Source organism: Tachyglossus aculeatus, chromosome 11 (genome assembly GCF_015852505.1).
Source record: "Tachyglossus aculeatus isolate mTacAcu1 chromosome 11, mTacAcu1.pri, whole genome shotgun sequence".
NCBI classification, from domain to species: Eukaryota; Metazoa; Chordata; class Mammalia; order Monotremata; family Tachyglossidae; genus Tachyglossus; species Tachyglossus aculeatus.
Window position 1 is genome coordinate 59,273,232 of NC_052076.1, and position 14,489 is coordinate 59,287,720.

The 14,489-nt window shown below is 41.1% G+C and overlaps 1 protein-coding gene across 1 annotated transcript in view; it reads left to right on the top strand.

Annotated features, from left to right (window-relative positions):
* PEPD (peptidase D) overlaps positions 1-14,489 on the top strand; it is a 291,828-nt gene that overhangs the window by 86,528 nt on the left and 190,811 nt on the right. Inside the window, exons 8-9 of the mRNA XM_038754595.1 lie at positions 6,143-6,218; positions 8,126-8,172. Of these exons, the coding sequence (XP_038610523.1) occupies positions 6,143-6,218; positions 8,126-8,172 (123 nt within the window). The remainder of the gene's footprint in view (positions 1-6,142; positions 6,219-8,125; positions 8,173-14,489) is intronic.

Consider the following 14,489-nt stretch of genomic DNA (forward strand, 5'->3'; position numbering starts at 1 on the left):
AAGATTTATCTGTAAGAAAACTGATCTCTTGTAATGCTGTGGTAAGAAATGTCCAACATTACTTGGAGGACTTATTTTTTTTTTCTCCAGATTCACTGTTGTCCTGTTTCAAACTTTCTCAGTAGGTATTTCATGTTCCTTTTGCCCCTCTTCATTCTTGATTGGAGCGGAGTCATTACAAATGTATTCTTAATATTCTAGTCCTGTACTATGTCAACTTGTGCTTAAACAGTCAGGGCCAGTAATGCTATCGAGTGTTTTGTACCATTGAGGTTTTTATCTTAAATAATTGACTTTTAGCAGATTGCAGATATTCAATCATTTTCTGAATTTTGGGAGTTTCCTTATGGAATGCTTGTAACCTTGTTATTTCCTTTAGACAATTAAAATTATTTCTAGCCCTTCTGGCCATGGAGGTAACAGAATTTGAGTGGGGAAGTATTGTATTAGTCTAGTACCTGAACTAGATTTCATGTTCAAGGTAAATTGTGAATGATTGGTTAAGGTGGGAAAGTCCTTCTTGCCTTTTTCATGACAAACTCCTATTCCAGAGTTTTCTAACTTGGAATAAGGATCAAATCCAGCCAAAAAGATCTCCTCCAAGAGCTGCGTTAATTGATAGATTTTTCTAATTCAGTCTTTTAGGCTTTTTTGTGTGTGACCAGCAAAATGAATCCCATATAACTAAACAGATATACAGTAAAGTTAAAAGTAATAGAAATAGTCTGTTTTAAGTTAGCTTTTCTGAGGGTAAGGTAGTATGATCTCTGAAATATAACATCTGAAATTGAATTTTTTTTTTTCTGACTGCTGTTGCCCTTGGGAAAGCCATTTAACCACTCAATGCCTTTCTTTTCCTAATTGTGAAATGGGGATGTCCTCATTATGGGAAATTTTTGAAGAATATTTTGAGCCATCTGGGGAGGGAAGGCGGAGATGCAATTGATGTGTCAAATCTTGGGAAGTGAACAAATTTATCTTAGAGGTCCCAGGAAATGTTTTCCTAAATAACACATTATAAATGGGCTGTTTGGTATGTTTGTTTCTGGAAATAAGCTGTTTCCCTACATCAGTGAGAAAGAGAAGCAGTTCTCCCAATGTTAGACAAACTGCTGCTACTCTAATGGAACAGGGCCTGTCCACTCTAATGATCATCTCTACATCAATCGTTGAGTATAATGGAAGTAAAAGTCATTTTCAGTGGAACGTAGTTACTGGATAAATGTGTCCCTGCTTGAACATGAAAAGAAACCATCCCTTTGCCTTGGCATTTATCGTATAGATAGCCATTTTGTGGCCAGGTTCTGTTCCATTACTATTACTTCTTAATTGTAATTGACACGAATCCCTTTGTGCACTGCTTTTGATGGTCTTTTCAATAACATTAGTATTTTTAAAGCCTTGAATCTATCTTATGGCATGAAACACGCTCGGTTTCAACGTTGTTTTCCTTTTCCTTATACTTAACTGGGGGTTGGTAGATTTAAGTAATTTGCATGCAGTAATTTTGAGATGGGAGTCTCCTGGGTAAAAGCATCTTGCAGTAATGAATTCCCGTCATTGGATGTCTTTTGTTTTTTGAGTGTTTCAGAATCACAACAGGAAAAACTGAAATTCCAACCATTTTATTGCTACTCCTGGTTGCAAAAACCTCAGTCCTAAATATATGCAACAAAAATAATTTCTTTTAATGGAGCTCAAAGTCAGTGAGGTTAAACGCCTGTATATTAGGACCTTTCGTGAACTCTGAGCATGGTCCTGTCTTTGATTCTGTTTGCACTAGATAGAACCTGAATTGTTAATGGTGTGTAACTGGAGATTTTGACTCTGAAAATAGAAATTTGAATCTTCCCAAGTAGCGAATCTCTAGGTGCCTACTGTTTAGAGAGTTTGATGTGTACATAGCTTTAAATTGTATATAATAAATGATTCATATTAATGTCTGTCTCCCCTCTTAAACTGTAAGCTGGCTGCGGGCAGGGAAGATGTCTACCTGTTGTACTCTCCAAGGGCTCTAGTACAGTGCTCTGCACATAGTAGGCCCTCAGTAAATAGCATTGCTTGAGACTGGTTACGTTTTCCAGTCAAAGTAGTATGTTCAGGGGTCATCTGTTGTTCTCATTGTTTGAGAAAAATAGTTAAATTGGCAAAATCTTGATGCATTGTTCAGAGTCTTGTTGCATTTCCTTTAAGTGGAGAAACATGAGTAGAATTTGATTGCTGCTGTTCATGTTGCCTGTCAGTAGAATCTGATCAGTTGAAATTTGTTCAAATGGGAAAAAGTCATTGTGCTTATTTCTTGCCCCTACTATATCAAATATGATTATCAAAATTTGAAGAAAAAAAAACCAATCCAAAGTTGTGTTCAAAACCACAAGACTTAAAAAAAAGTTCTACTCTTCCAGCAAACTATACTGCTCTGATAGTCGGCAGTATTGATTGAGTGTCCACTGTGTGCAGAAACCCTGGCGACAGTAGAAAGGAGGGATTAAGCACAATCTGACATTTGAGTTGCTGACAATCTTGTGGTTCTTGGGGATGAGACTATTTTGATTCTTCTTTGCCCTGTGGAAGTGACAAGAGTTTTAAAAAGAAAGGGGAAAAGCTACTGCATCAGAGTGTCAGTTATCCAGGTACCTTGCACAAAGTATCTATGTCCCCCCCATTCCCCAGGCCAACCTGATGCTGTCTTCTCCCTATATTCATCATGTAAAGGTGCTAGATGCCAGTCATTCAGTCAACCAATGGTATTGCTTGAGCACCTACTGTGTACAAAGTACTACACTAGGCACTTGGGAAAGTACTAAAAAATAGATCGTCTGAGCCCTTTGTAGGTAAAGCTGTGGGAGTTAATGCTGATAGAGAAATACAAAAATAGAAAACAAACTACTGGTATTTACTGAGTGCAGCACACTGCACTGAGCACATTCAAAGAAATGTGTGACTAGACCACACTGCCATTTAAGCACTGCATATTTACCCCACAAGACTTATGTACATACCTATAAATTATCATCTCTCTTCCCCTCTACTCTATAAGGTCCTTGTGGGGAGGGATTGTCTACCCACTGTGTTTGATCATGCTGTCCCAAATGTTTAGTGCAGTTCTGTGCACACAGGTGCTCAATAAATACCATGATTGATTACACTGTTTAAAAACCCAGGACTCCCACCAGCCTCTGGCATGTGGGAACACTATAAAGGGAACTTAGAGAGGGTAGTGTGTCCTAGAATTGTCCTGGGAAAAGGGGAGAGAGATGTGGAAGATCAAGTGGCCTGGTCTGTATTTCTCCATCTCTCCCTCCCCAGTCAGTCGTATTTATCAAGGTCTTACTGTGTGGAGAACACTGTACTAAGCACTTGGGAGGGTACAATATAATAGACACATTCCCTGCCTACATAGAGCTTACAGTCTAGAGGGCCCTGCCAGGGCAGAGTTGACTCCAGCCTGCACCTTGAGAAGGGAATAACTGAAGGAAAATGTTCAATTTTCCTCTTGGAAATATTCAAAATTCTGTGAAGCTCAGTCTTCCATTCTGAATCTGATTTAAACCTAATGCTATGGAAACAAGAATTTCTATCATTGTTGTTGTTGAGTAGTGGCAACCTGACAAGATTTTAAAAAACAAATAAGTGCTTAAATCAGCCTCAACATACTGTTCAAACTAAAATATGTGAAAAAAGAATAGCTGTTTGCACTTCAAGGCTTCTGCGGTGGCAGCCTATAATATTTGAAGGTGTCCACTCTGAACAAAGAGAACAGGTACTGAGAAGCAGTGTGCCCTAGTGGAATGATCATGGGTCTGAGAGTCCGAGGACCTGAGTTCTAATCCTCTTTTGCTGTGACCTGGGGCAAGTCACTTAACTTCTCTGTGCCTCAGTTCCCTCATCTGCAAAATGGGGATTCAGTACCTGTTCTCCCTCTTACTTAGGTTGTAAGTCCCATGTGGGACCTGATTACCTTGTTCCCATTGCTTAGTACAATGCTTGGCACATAGTAAGCACTTAATGCCTAATAACAACTGTGGCATTCATTCTCACCTTCTTGGGCAAAGGTGGGGTTTGAGATAGGTTTGTTTCATGCCAGAAACTTGAACTTTAAGCATTTCATATGATTTTGTTGCAGTGGCTCAGTGGGAAGAGCCTGGGCTTTGGAGTCAGAGGTCATGGGTTCAAATCCCAGCTCCGCCACTTGTCAGCTGTGTGACTTTGGGCAAGTCACTTCACTTCTCTGCGCCTCAGTTACCTCATCTGTAAAATGGGGATGAAGACTGTGAGCGCCCCCCGTAGGACAACCTGATCACCTTATAACCTCCCCAGCGCTTAGAACAGTGCTTTGCACATAGTAAGCGCTTAATAAATGCTATAATTATTATTATTATTACTGGCATCAGACACACATGTAATAATAGACCTAAAAATGCATACAATCATAAAAGTCAAGGAAAATAAGTACAATAAGAGAAATACAGTGCTTAGCTAGAGATCAGAGTTCAGGCTAGCTGAGGTTCAAAGTCGAACAGAGGGTAAAAGGACTGGCCAGCAAGGGGCATCATAGTGCTGCCACCTAGTATGTGCTGTTCAATCAAGTCCAAAGCCTTTCCAAGGATCCGCCCTTTTCTCTCCATCCAAACCGCTACCCCGCTTGCTCAAGCTCTCATCCTATCCCGTCTGGACTACAGCATCAGCCTTCTCTCTGATCTCCCATCCTCATGTCTCTCCCCACTTCAATCCATACTTTATGCTGCTGCCCAGATTGTCTTTGTCCAGAAATGCTCTGGGCATGTTACTCCTCTCCTCAAAAATCTCCAGTGGCTACCAATCAATCTGCGCATCAGGCAGAAACTCCTCACTCTCAGCTTTAAGGCTCTCCATCACCTTGCCCCCTCGTACCTCACCTCCCTTCTCTCCTACAGCCCAGCCCGCACCCTCTGCTCCTCTGCCGCTAATCTCCTCACCGTGCCTCATTCTCGCCTGTCCCACCGTCGACCCCCAGCCCACATCATCCCCCTGGCCTGGAGTGTCCTATTTCTGCCCATCCGCCAAGCTAGCTCTCTTCCTCCCTTCAAGGCCCTACTGAGAGCTCACCTCCTCCAGGAGGCCTTCCCAGACTGAGCCCCCTCCTTCCTCTTCCCCTCGTCCCCCTCTCCATCCCCCTGTTTTACCTCCTTCCCTTCCCCACAGCACCTGTATATATGTTTGTACATATTTATTACTCTATTTATTTTACTTGTACATATCTATTCATTTTATTTTGTTAATATGTTTGGTTTTGTTCTCTGTCTCCCCCTTCTAGACTGTGAGCCCACTGTTGGGTAGGGACTGTCTCTATATGTTGCCAACTTGTACTTCCCAAGAGTTTAGTACAGTGCTCTGCACACAGTAAGCGCTCAATAAATACGATTGATTGACTAAAATTTGTGAAGGTGCAGCCACCATTCAGCTTCTCTCACGATGCCCCTAGTGTGAGGTGGGGAGGGAGTGGAGGCCCCGGATGGAACTGTGGAAAACTGGCAGGGATTTCTAGCAGGTTTAGCTCAGCAGCACAGGTTGGGTGGGAAGGGGGAGATGGAGATTAGATCAGAGCCAGCTGTGGAAAACAGGCCAAAAGGACAATGAGGAACTGGGAAAAGGATGGCAGAGAAGGGCACAATACCTTCCAACCCCTGTGGTTTTAGATTTTTGAGCCCCTTAAGGGTTAGGAACTGTGTCTCATTCTCATCTGCACATTTCCCCCCCCCACCCTCCCCCAGTACTTGATACAGTGCTCTGCAGACATGGATGTTACTACTTCCAAGGTTAAGAAATCAGGTCTGCTAGTTGTAATAATGTCATTTTGATGTCAAATATCAAAGAAAATTAGAGGACCTGCTTCTTGTGTGACTAAACCACACTTGATGGTATAGAAATGCTCAGAATTGATATCTAAAGTATTTGCAAGCTTGTGGCTTTACATTATTCTTCATGTCAGAAGTTTCTTAATATTTCTTTCAAGTTCACTGTATATGTGCCTGGTTTATAAATTTCCACTTTTGAAGAATTGCCTTGTAACCTGTAAAACAGTATTTTAATTGACTTTTAGATGGCTATAACAATATTACTGATTTTATCCAATTTGGTTTTTTTTCCCTTTTCTTTAAAGCCGGGTGATTAAAACAGACATGGAGTTGGAGGTTCTCCGTTACACCAATAAAATCTCCAGTGAAGCCCATAAAGAGGTAAGGGAGTCATTTGCCATTTATAATTTTAGATGCTTGTGTAATAGCTGGATTCAGTGAATGAATCCAGTGGGCTGCATTGCGTTTTGGTAATGTAATGGAGGGAGTGGATATAAATAAAAAGGCAATAACTTTAAATTAGGGGAAAATGGGCTATTTTGCAGCTTTGTGTGTTGGACGAATATTGGGGAAAATACTCTAAGTTATTGTATGTAGGAACCATAAAGTCCATTTTCACTTCATTAATGTCGCTTTAAATATTGCTGCTCACTTGGTGAGGCATAGTGAAGAGAATCAGTGGGTTAAGTATTGAAGTTCAATTCACCATTCAGCCTACTGAGGCCCTCTCTGACTCATCACCAAGTGAGCGACAAAATTTAAAATTCCCTAAATAGTTTCCATACTCAAAAGGTGAGCTTTTAAACCCCTGCTCTGGCCTTTGATAGGATCCACACCTCTGTAGCCACCGAATGATGACTGCGTTCTGGCCCCACCTAGGGGTGTCTCGATTTTTTGCAGGTGAAAAGTGCTTTGATTTAGGTGATGTTTTGTAAATGGTAGAATAGAAAGGGGAAGAGTGGAGGAGGGGGCGACATGATCACCCACGGAATTGCTGTTCCAGGCAAAATTCTCAGGGAAAATCAAGAAGCCACTTTAAATTTACATAGACACCCTGGATAGTGTGCATGCCCCGCCTCCATCCGTGGACCCGTCTTGTGTGCCATTGCCCAGGATTGGCAGCAGGTAGTTTGCTGCTTTTCTGGATGAGTGGACTGCACTGTGGCCTTTTCCCTTATGCCTTGGTTTCCCAAGCTACAAATGAGAAAAGTCTGTGTCAATGCTGTGGTTATTTGTTGGCCTTAAATAATCCACTCTCAAATTTTAAAAGTAGACCAGATGCAACATAAAAATAATAATAATTGTGGTATTATTATGTACCAAGTGCTGTGGTAAATACAATGTCATCAGGTTGGATACAGTCCCTGTCCCACAAAGGGTACACAGCCGAGGAGGGAGAACAGGTGCTTCATCCCCATTTTTACAGATGAGGAAACTGAGGCACAGATAAATTAAGTGGCTTATGCAAGGTTATAAAGCAGGCAAGTGGCAGAACTTGGACTAGAACCCAGTGTCCCTGACTCCCAGTCCCGGGTTCATTGCATTTGGCTCCAGAAGATTTTGTCTGGTGATTGATGGAACTTTCATGTTCGTGCTTTCTTCAGTCTTAGTGAATAATTTCAGAACACAGATTTTTGAGCACCTTCCCCCCCGCCCTTCAATGTTATCTCTCCCTGACATTTCCTCTTAGTAGCCACTCCAAATCCTCCTACAAAATGTAGATCTTAAAGGAAAGCTTAGAAGAATGAAACTTGTCTTTATATTTTATGAAAGATTTTTCCAGTTGAAATCCAGAACCGAGAGGCAGAAACTGAATGTTGCCTTTAGTCTAAGGAGCAGTGATTGTGATACAGCTTTGTGTGGGGAAATAGATGAGGGCTTTTACATGCAGCATCCTCTCTTGTACTGATTAATTTCTTTGTACCTTACAAAAGTTAAACAAAAGGAATTTCATGGCATTCATCATGGCTTTCTTATCATTAAATATTCACTAATCATATTGATTAAAATTTTTGGACAGGACTTGACTGCTCTGAAGCTACTGTAATGTAGCGGTGTCTCCCCACTTACTGTAAAGGAATAGCTTGCCTCCATAATGATTAAATAAACAATGCATTTTCTGATCTGTAGTTTAATACAACCCCTACCTATCACATTTATCACTGTACTAGATCATTGTACAATAATTTTTAAGAAGTTTTCAAGAATCCCACTACTTCACTATCATTTTTAAGACAGTGTCCTTCTATGCCTAATACAAATGTTATTGGTTCTTGCCAACCTTCTAGGTAATGAAGGCCGTTAAAGTGGGAATGAAAGAATATGAAATGGAAAGGTAAGTCTGATTACTTCCCTATTCACAATTAAAATATTTTAAAGCTGAATAGTGTTTCTAGAAAAAATTATGAATGCCATTTCTAGATGTTTTGGAAAAATTACTGTATGCAGTTCATCAATTTTCTGCGGCTATTTACTAGTAACAATATTTGATGCCTTTTCAGGGCACCATCCTTGTGTAGAGGAACTTGTTTTCTTTATTTCTGTAATTTACAAGGAGCTTTACACACTGGGCATTCTTGAGACTTGGAAACATCTTTGTAAAGTAGTTTACCACTCTTCTATGTCAACGTGGGTGTTGCCTGTGCTTATTGACCTGTAAACCGTGAGGGTTCAAGTGGTTTAAAAATGTTGTGAGCTGTCAACTCAATTGGAGTTGCAAATATGATAGCCTCACTTATTGGCCATCCTTGCTCCATTGAACTATAATGATAAAAAAGTCTTGGTCCAGCCTATGGTCTCTCAGGAAATCAGTTCTTTGCGGGGGGATGATCCACTCCTGGCTTTTGTGTATTCCAGAGCACATTGGAGATGCTAGATAGTACCAGGAAACCAAAGTTCAGTGGAACAGAGTGCCTTCATGCTAAAGTTTATGTAAAATGTAGCCATCAAAAATGGATTCTTTCAGAACCAGTCTTCATCTAGGATCCCTGAGAGGCAAGGGTCATTGTAGGTCATCTGCCTAATCCTAACCCTTCTTTGCCTTCTAGCCACTGACTTTGATTTTTTCTTTTGCCACCACATGAGAGCTTGATCAAACAAGACCCATGCTTTATCTTTCTGTCTGGTGGACCTAGTCCATCTCTAATAGAAGATGAAGCAGCATGGCTCAGTGGAAAGAGCCCGGGCTTTGGAGTCAGAGGTCATGGGTTCAAATCCCAGCTCCGCCAATTGTCAGCTGTGTGACTTTGGGCAAGTCACTTCACTTCTCTGTGCTTCAGTTACCTCATCTGTAAAATGGGGATGAAGACTGTGATCCCCCCGTGGGACAGCCTGATCACCTTGTAACCTCCCCAGCGCTCAGAACAGTGCTTTGCACATAGTAAGCGCTTAATAAATGTCATTATTAGTAGTAGTAGTATTAATAGACCAGAACAAAGTTTTGAGCACTGGCTATCTGAAGGAAATAATAATAATGATTATGGTATTTGTTAAGCACTTACTATGTGCCAGGCCACTCTTCTAAGCGCTGGGGTAGATACAAGATAATCAGTTTGGACACAGTCCCAGTCCCACATAGGACTCACAGTCTTAATCCCTATTTTACAAATGAAGGAGCTGAGTCTCAGACAAGCTGTGACTTGCCGAAGGTCACATAGCAGGAAAGCGGGGAAGCTGGGGTTAGAACCCATATCTCCTGACACCCAGGCCAGCTCTATAGCTTTGTATTATATTCTTGGGGGTCCACCACCCTCAGGATGCCTATTTGATGACATCTAGTATCTGCTTTTATTTTTTTGTATTTCATTGGTCTGAAACTGGAGGTGTGAAATCATGGCTTCTGACTCAACGTGCCTGGGCCTTGAAGACTCACTGAGCCAGGAATGTTGACCTCTTTAAAATGGCGGTAGTTCCCCTTGCAGTATTCTCTAGAACAGCAACTGGAACTCATTCATTCTTGAAGTAAGGCACTGAGAATCAGTGTGCATTCTTCAGAACTAGCTGTCTTTTAGAACTTGTAGAAAAATTCAATTAGGGGAAAAGAATGTCCTTGATTTTCTTCAAAGTAAACTTTCTTGTTCCATACCAGAAATGAAAACACTGTTCAGAAGTAAATGAAAATTATCTACAATTAAGGTGGAGTGAATTATATTAAGTCAATGTGACATTAACGTTCAGTTAAATAAGAAGATAATAACATTTAACTGCGGGTCCAATCAGCCAGCCCATTTTTACTACTCCATATTATTTAATTTTAATAACTTAACTGGCTTGCAGCTGGCTGACTTAAAGCAGACAGCTGAGCCAGTTACCTGCAAACACTAATTCAAAGCATGCTCAATTGGCCATATAAGCATGTCTCTAGCTCACATTTGCCTCAAGGTTATTAATAACCTAGTGTGTTTGATAATCTAGTGTTTAATTGAAATAGCTTTCTGTAGCTAAGCATGTTTGCTTGGGCATTTGCAGACTCAACAGAGATCACTTGAGCTTCCAAGAAAAGATGGTGATGTGTATCATCAGTGGTATCTTTATTGGGCATTTACCATGTGCTTACTACTGTGTACAAAACACTGGGGAGAGTACAGTACAACAGGGTTGATTGACATGTTCCCTGCCCACAGTGAACTTACTGTCTAGAGTATGTTTCAAATTGTGCGTGTTAAAGGCCATGGATAGACAATGTAAAGAACACAACGTGTTTGCCTAATCCTTTTTTATGTGCCACTTTTGGCTTCTGCTTGAGACTTTGAGAATATCTCATTCTTCCCCCATTTCTGCTATTTCTGTTCCTATCATCATTACTGTGACTTTTTGTCGAGGCCTTACTTGGCACCAAGGCTGAACGCAAGATAATCAGGTCAGACAAAGTTCCCGTTGTGTAGGGCTCGCAGTTTGAAAGGTAAAGTCAGTATTTTATCCCTTTTTAATTGATAAGGAAACTGAGGCCTAGAGAGAGTAAGTGATTTTGCCAAAGGTCCCAAAATAATAATGACATGGCTGAAATAAAAATCCAGGTCACCTTACTGACAATCTTGTGCTCTTGCCACCAGAAGGCCTGGTCTTTTTTCTTAATGAAGTAATTTGGGCCATATGCATTTTAATGCCCAGCAAAGACCAAAGAGGGAGATAAACGGAACTGTCTCACTCACTCAATCCTGAATCCGCCACTTGTTTGCTGTGTGACTTGGGCAAGTCACTTCTCTTCTCTGGGCCTCAGTTACCTCCTCTGTCAAATGAGGATTGAGACTGTGAGCCCCACATGGGACAGGGACTGTGTCCAACCCGATTTGCTTGTATGCACCCCAGTGCTTGGCACATAGTAAGCACTTTACAAATACTATAACTATTATTTTTATTGTTTTTCCCTGCCCTCACTCCCCTCTGCACTGACAATACCATCAGCTGTGTATCCCTTAAGCAGTTTATTTACCCCAGTCCTACAGCACTTCTGTTACTGTTCTCATGCTTTACTATTTCCCCTATTTGTAATCTATTTGAATGTCTGTCTCTCCCCGCCCCACCGTAGACTGTAAATTCCTTTAAGCAGGTATTTTCCCAGGTGCTTAAAGACTCCCAAGTGCTTAAATTCAGTGCTCTGCAAACAGTAAGTACTCAATACCATTGATTGACACTCAAGCCTGGTCGGGAATAGCGCATTGCGACTGCATTATAAGTGCCAGGATGAGGCAGTTCATCCTTGGGTGTGGATCAGTAGAGAAGCAGGGGAGGGGAGGAGAGAACAGCCCCAGCTATTAGAGAAGGAAACTGGGTAGCCTCTTCTCTGCTGCTTCTACTCACTGCTGCTGCTCTTTCACCTCCACCTCAACCAGCCAAAAGCAGAATTCCCATGAGTCCTCCCTCCTATCCCCCACCAGGCCTTTCCAGTGGCAGAAGAGAATCCTGAAAAGTGGGACATCTGCTTACCTTACCTGTGCTTCCCAAAATGATTTTGGTAGCAATCCTGTTACCTGGGCAGTAATCAAGGAAAAACACATCAACTATTATAGTATATGTTTAATTTTTTCAGTGTCTGAAATTCCCATCTGAACTTTACAACTAGGCCCTCATTTCCTTTTCTCCCACTCCTACATCGCTCTTGCACTTGGATTTGCACATTTCATTCACCCCTCCATCCGCCCCACAGCACTTATGTACGTTTCCATAACTTATTTATATTAACGTCTGTCCTCCCCGACCAAGACTGTAAGCTTGTTGTGATCAGGGAACTTGTCTACCAACTCTGTTGTGCCATCCTCTCCCAAGCGCTTAGTACAGTGCTCTGCACACAGCCACCACTCAATAAATACGGTGGAATAAGGTAGACACTCTGGAAGGTGCATTAATGGTTTCAGAGCACTAGAGGGCTGCTCAGGTTAATGTGTGAGCAATAACTGCAACAGTGCTCCAGGTTGTCGGGTCCATTTGTGAGGAAATTCAACCAAGTGGCCACTGCTAAACGTTGATAGAATTAGCTACACAGTTCCCAACTGATAGCTCAAGAGCTTTAACACAGTGTCAGGAAGAGGCTTTAGAAAATCCAGTTCTGGTGAAAAGGAAGGGAAAGTTTTTTATAGGAAACCCAACAACCTTATTAACTGAGGGTAATTAAACTTTGACAAAGTGTCTAAGCAGGTTGCTACTGAGCCCCGTTTCTCTTTCCCAACTTTTCCAGGATAAGCTGATGCTTTGTCACTCAGTCCCCTTCCTGCCACTCTTTTCACAGCTTGAGTGATTCTGATATGGGGCTCCTACTATAATTCACTGTGGCACGGTCCTCTCGTTTCCAAGTTAGGACTTAGACAGTGAGACCAGAGCCAGTTAGGACTTAGACAATGAGACCAAAGCCACTATCATATCCGTCAGTGTTAAATTTCAGGCTGTTTGGAGGGCTATAAGCCCTTTTTTGGAATAGGGCCTTCATCTTTGCATTTATCCATCTCATTTTTTATGCTCCACTGAAATAAACTGAAAACAAAGACATGCTCACAGATGCTGACACCTTTATCTTTCTCTCCCTTACAGAGGAAAAACAGAGCCATTTTAGCTCTCTTTGGAATTTTTTTTTTTTTTTGCCAGATGCAGTTATTTTAGGTCATCTGAGTTTATTTTCTAATACCTGCTAGATTTTTTTTTCCTTGTTTCTTTAATGTAGTAAGGGCTCACTGCAGTTGTTTGGATCCAAAACAGTTCATTTTATGTAGTGATTTAAAATAGAGAAATTCCCCACTTCCTTCAGAATGATCTCTTTATTCACTGCATTTTGTATGCCTCCAAAATATGTAGCAAGCATGTGCACATTATGCCCTGCTTAGTTCTGAACAGGGGAAAGTAAATACACAGACCATGCCTTGAAGGGTATTGCAATCTGAAAGTGTAGCTGGACATTTATTTATAACAGAGGAAAAAGAAATGAATTAGGGCAGATTGAACTGTGAGGAGCAAGCTTCTGCTGACTTTTAAACCCTTTGAGATGAGATTTCATAACCATTTTTTTTTTTCATTTTACCTGTCTCATGTAGAGCTTACCATGTTGGTTTTGGTGAGCTTTGTAACTTAATGAGAATAACTCCACATTGCTACCTCCCCTATTTATTTTAAGCAAAACATCTTCTGAGGATTTCAGGTGAGCTCTGAAAGACTAACATAATTTTAGATAGTGATAGTTGAATGCTGTTAAAAAAAATAGTATTGATTTTAGTTCTTGACTGAGCCCCCTCCTTTCTCTCCCCCTCTTCCCCTCATCGCCCCCACCCTACCTTCTTCCCCTCCCCACAGCACCTGTATATGTTTGTACATATTTATTACTCTATTTTACTTGTACATATTTACTATTCTATTTATTTTATTTTGTTAATATCTTTTGTTATGTTGTCTGTCTTCCCCTTCTAGACTGTGAGCCCGCTGTTGGGTAGGTACCGTCTCTATATGTTGCCAATTTGTACTTCCCAAGCGCTTAGTACAGTGCTCTGCACACAATAAGCACTCAAATACGATTGAATGAATGAGTGTTTTTTTGGTAGTGCCTTTCTGAATGGACTTCAGATCTGGGTACATTATGTGTACTCCAGAAAACTCCAAATCTCTTTTATGTTTCCTAAGTGATTTATGTATGTTTTGCTATTTCATATGCCATTTTTGAATATGATATTTCACAGGTGAGATGTTTCTAAATAAACTCATCAGCAATTAGTCCCACTGTCATTGTGTACCTAGTACTGTACTAGGCACTTTGAGCTGAACAATGTTTATAGTTATCTAGATACAGTGAATGTAACTTGGATGCAAATGTGGCACCCATGAAACCCATACCTTTTTTGGGTAAGGTATAAGAAGTTTTGTGTCAAGATTCCCTTGCAGGAATCTACTAAATCCTCGACTAGGCATTAGAATTGGAGTACCTTTTCCCACCTCCTTTTCATGGAGATGTTTCTTGCTTATTTTCCAGTCAAAGCTGAAACCCTCATGGGCTTTCAGCTAAAAGTTACCCGGTGGGGTCCAGGTGAATGCTTACAAAGTCTAGCATGCTCCTGGGCTAGGTGCCTCAATCCACCACCAGTTTGGTGGCAGAGAACTGGAGCTGGTTTTACCTAGGTAATTCAGGTCCCAAGCATGATCTCTGCATAGATCCATCCATCCAAAATAAATGCTATG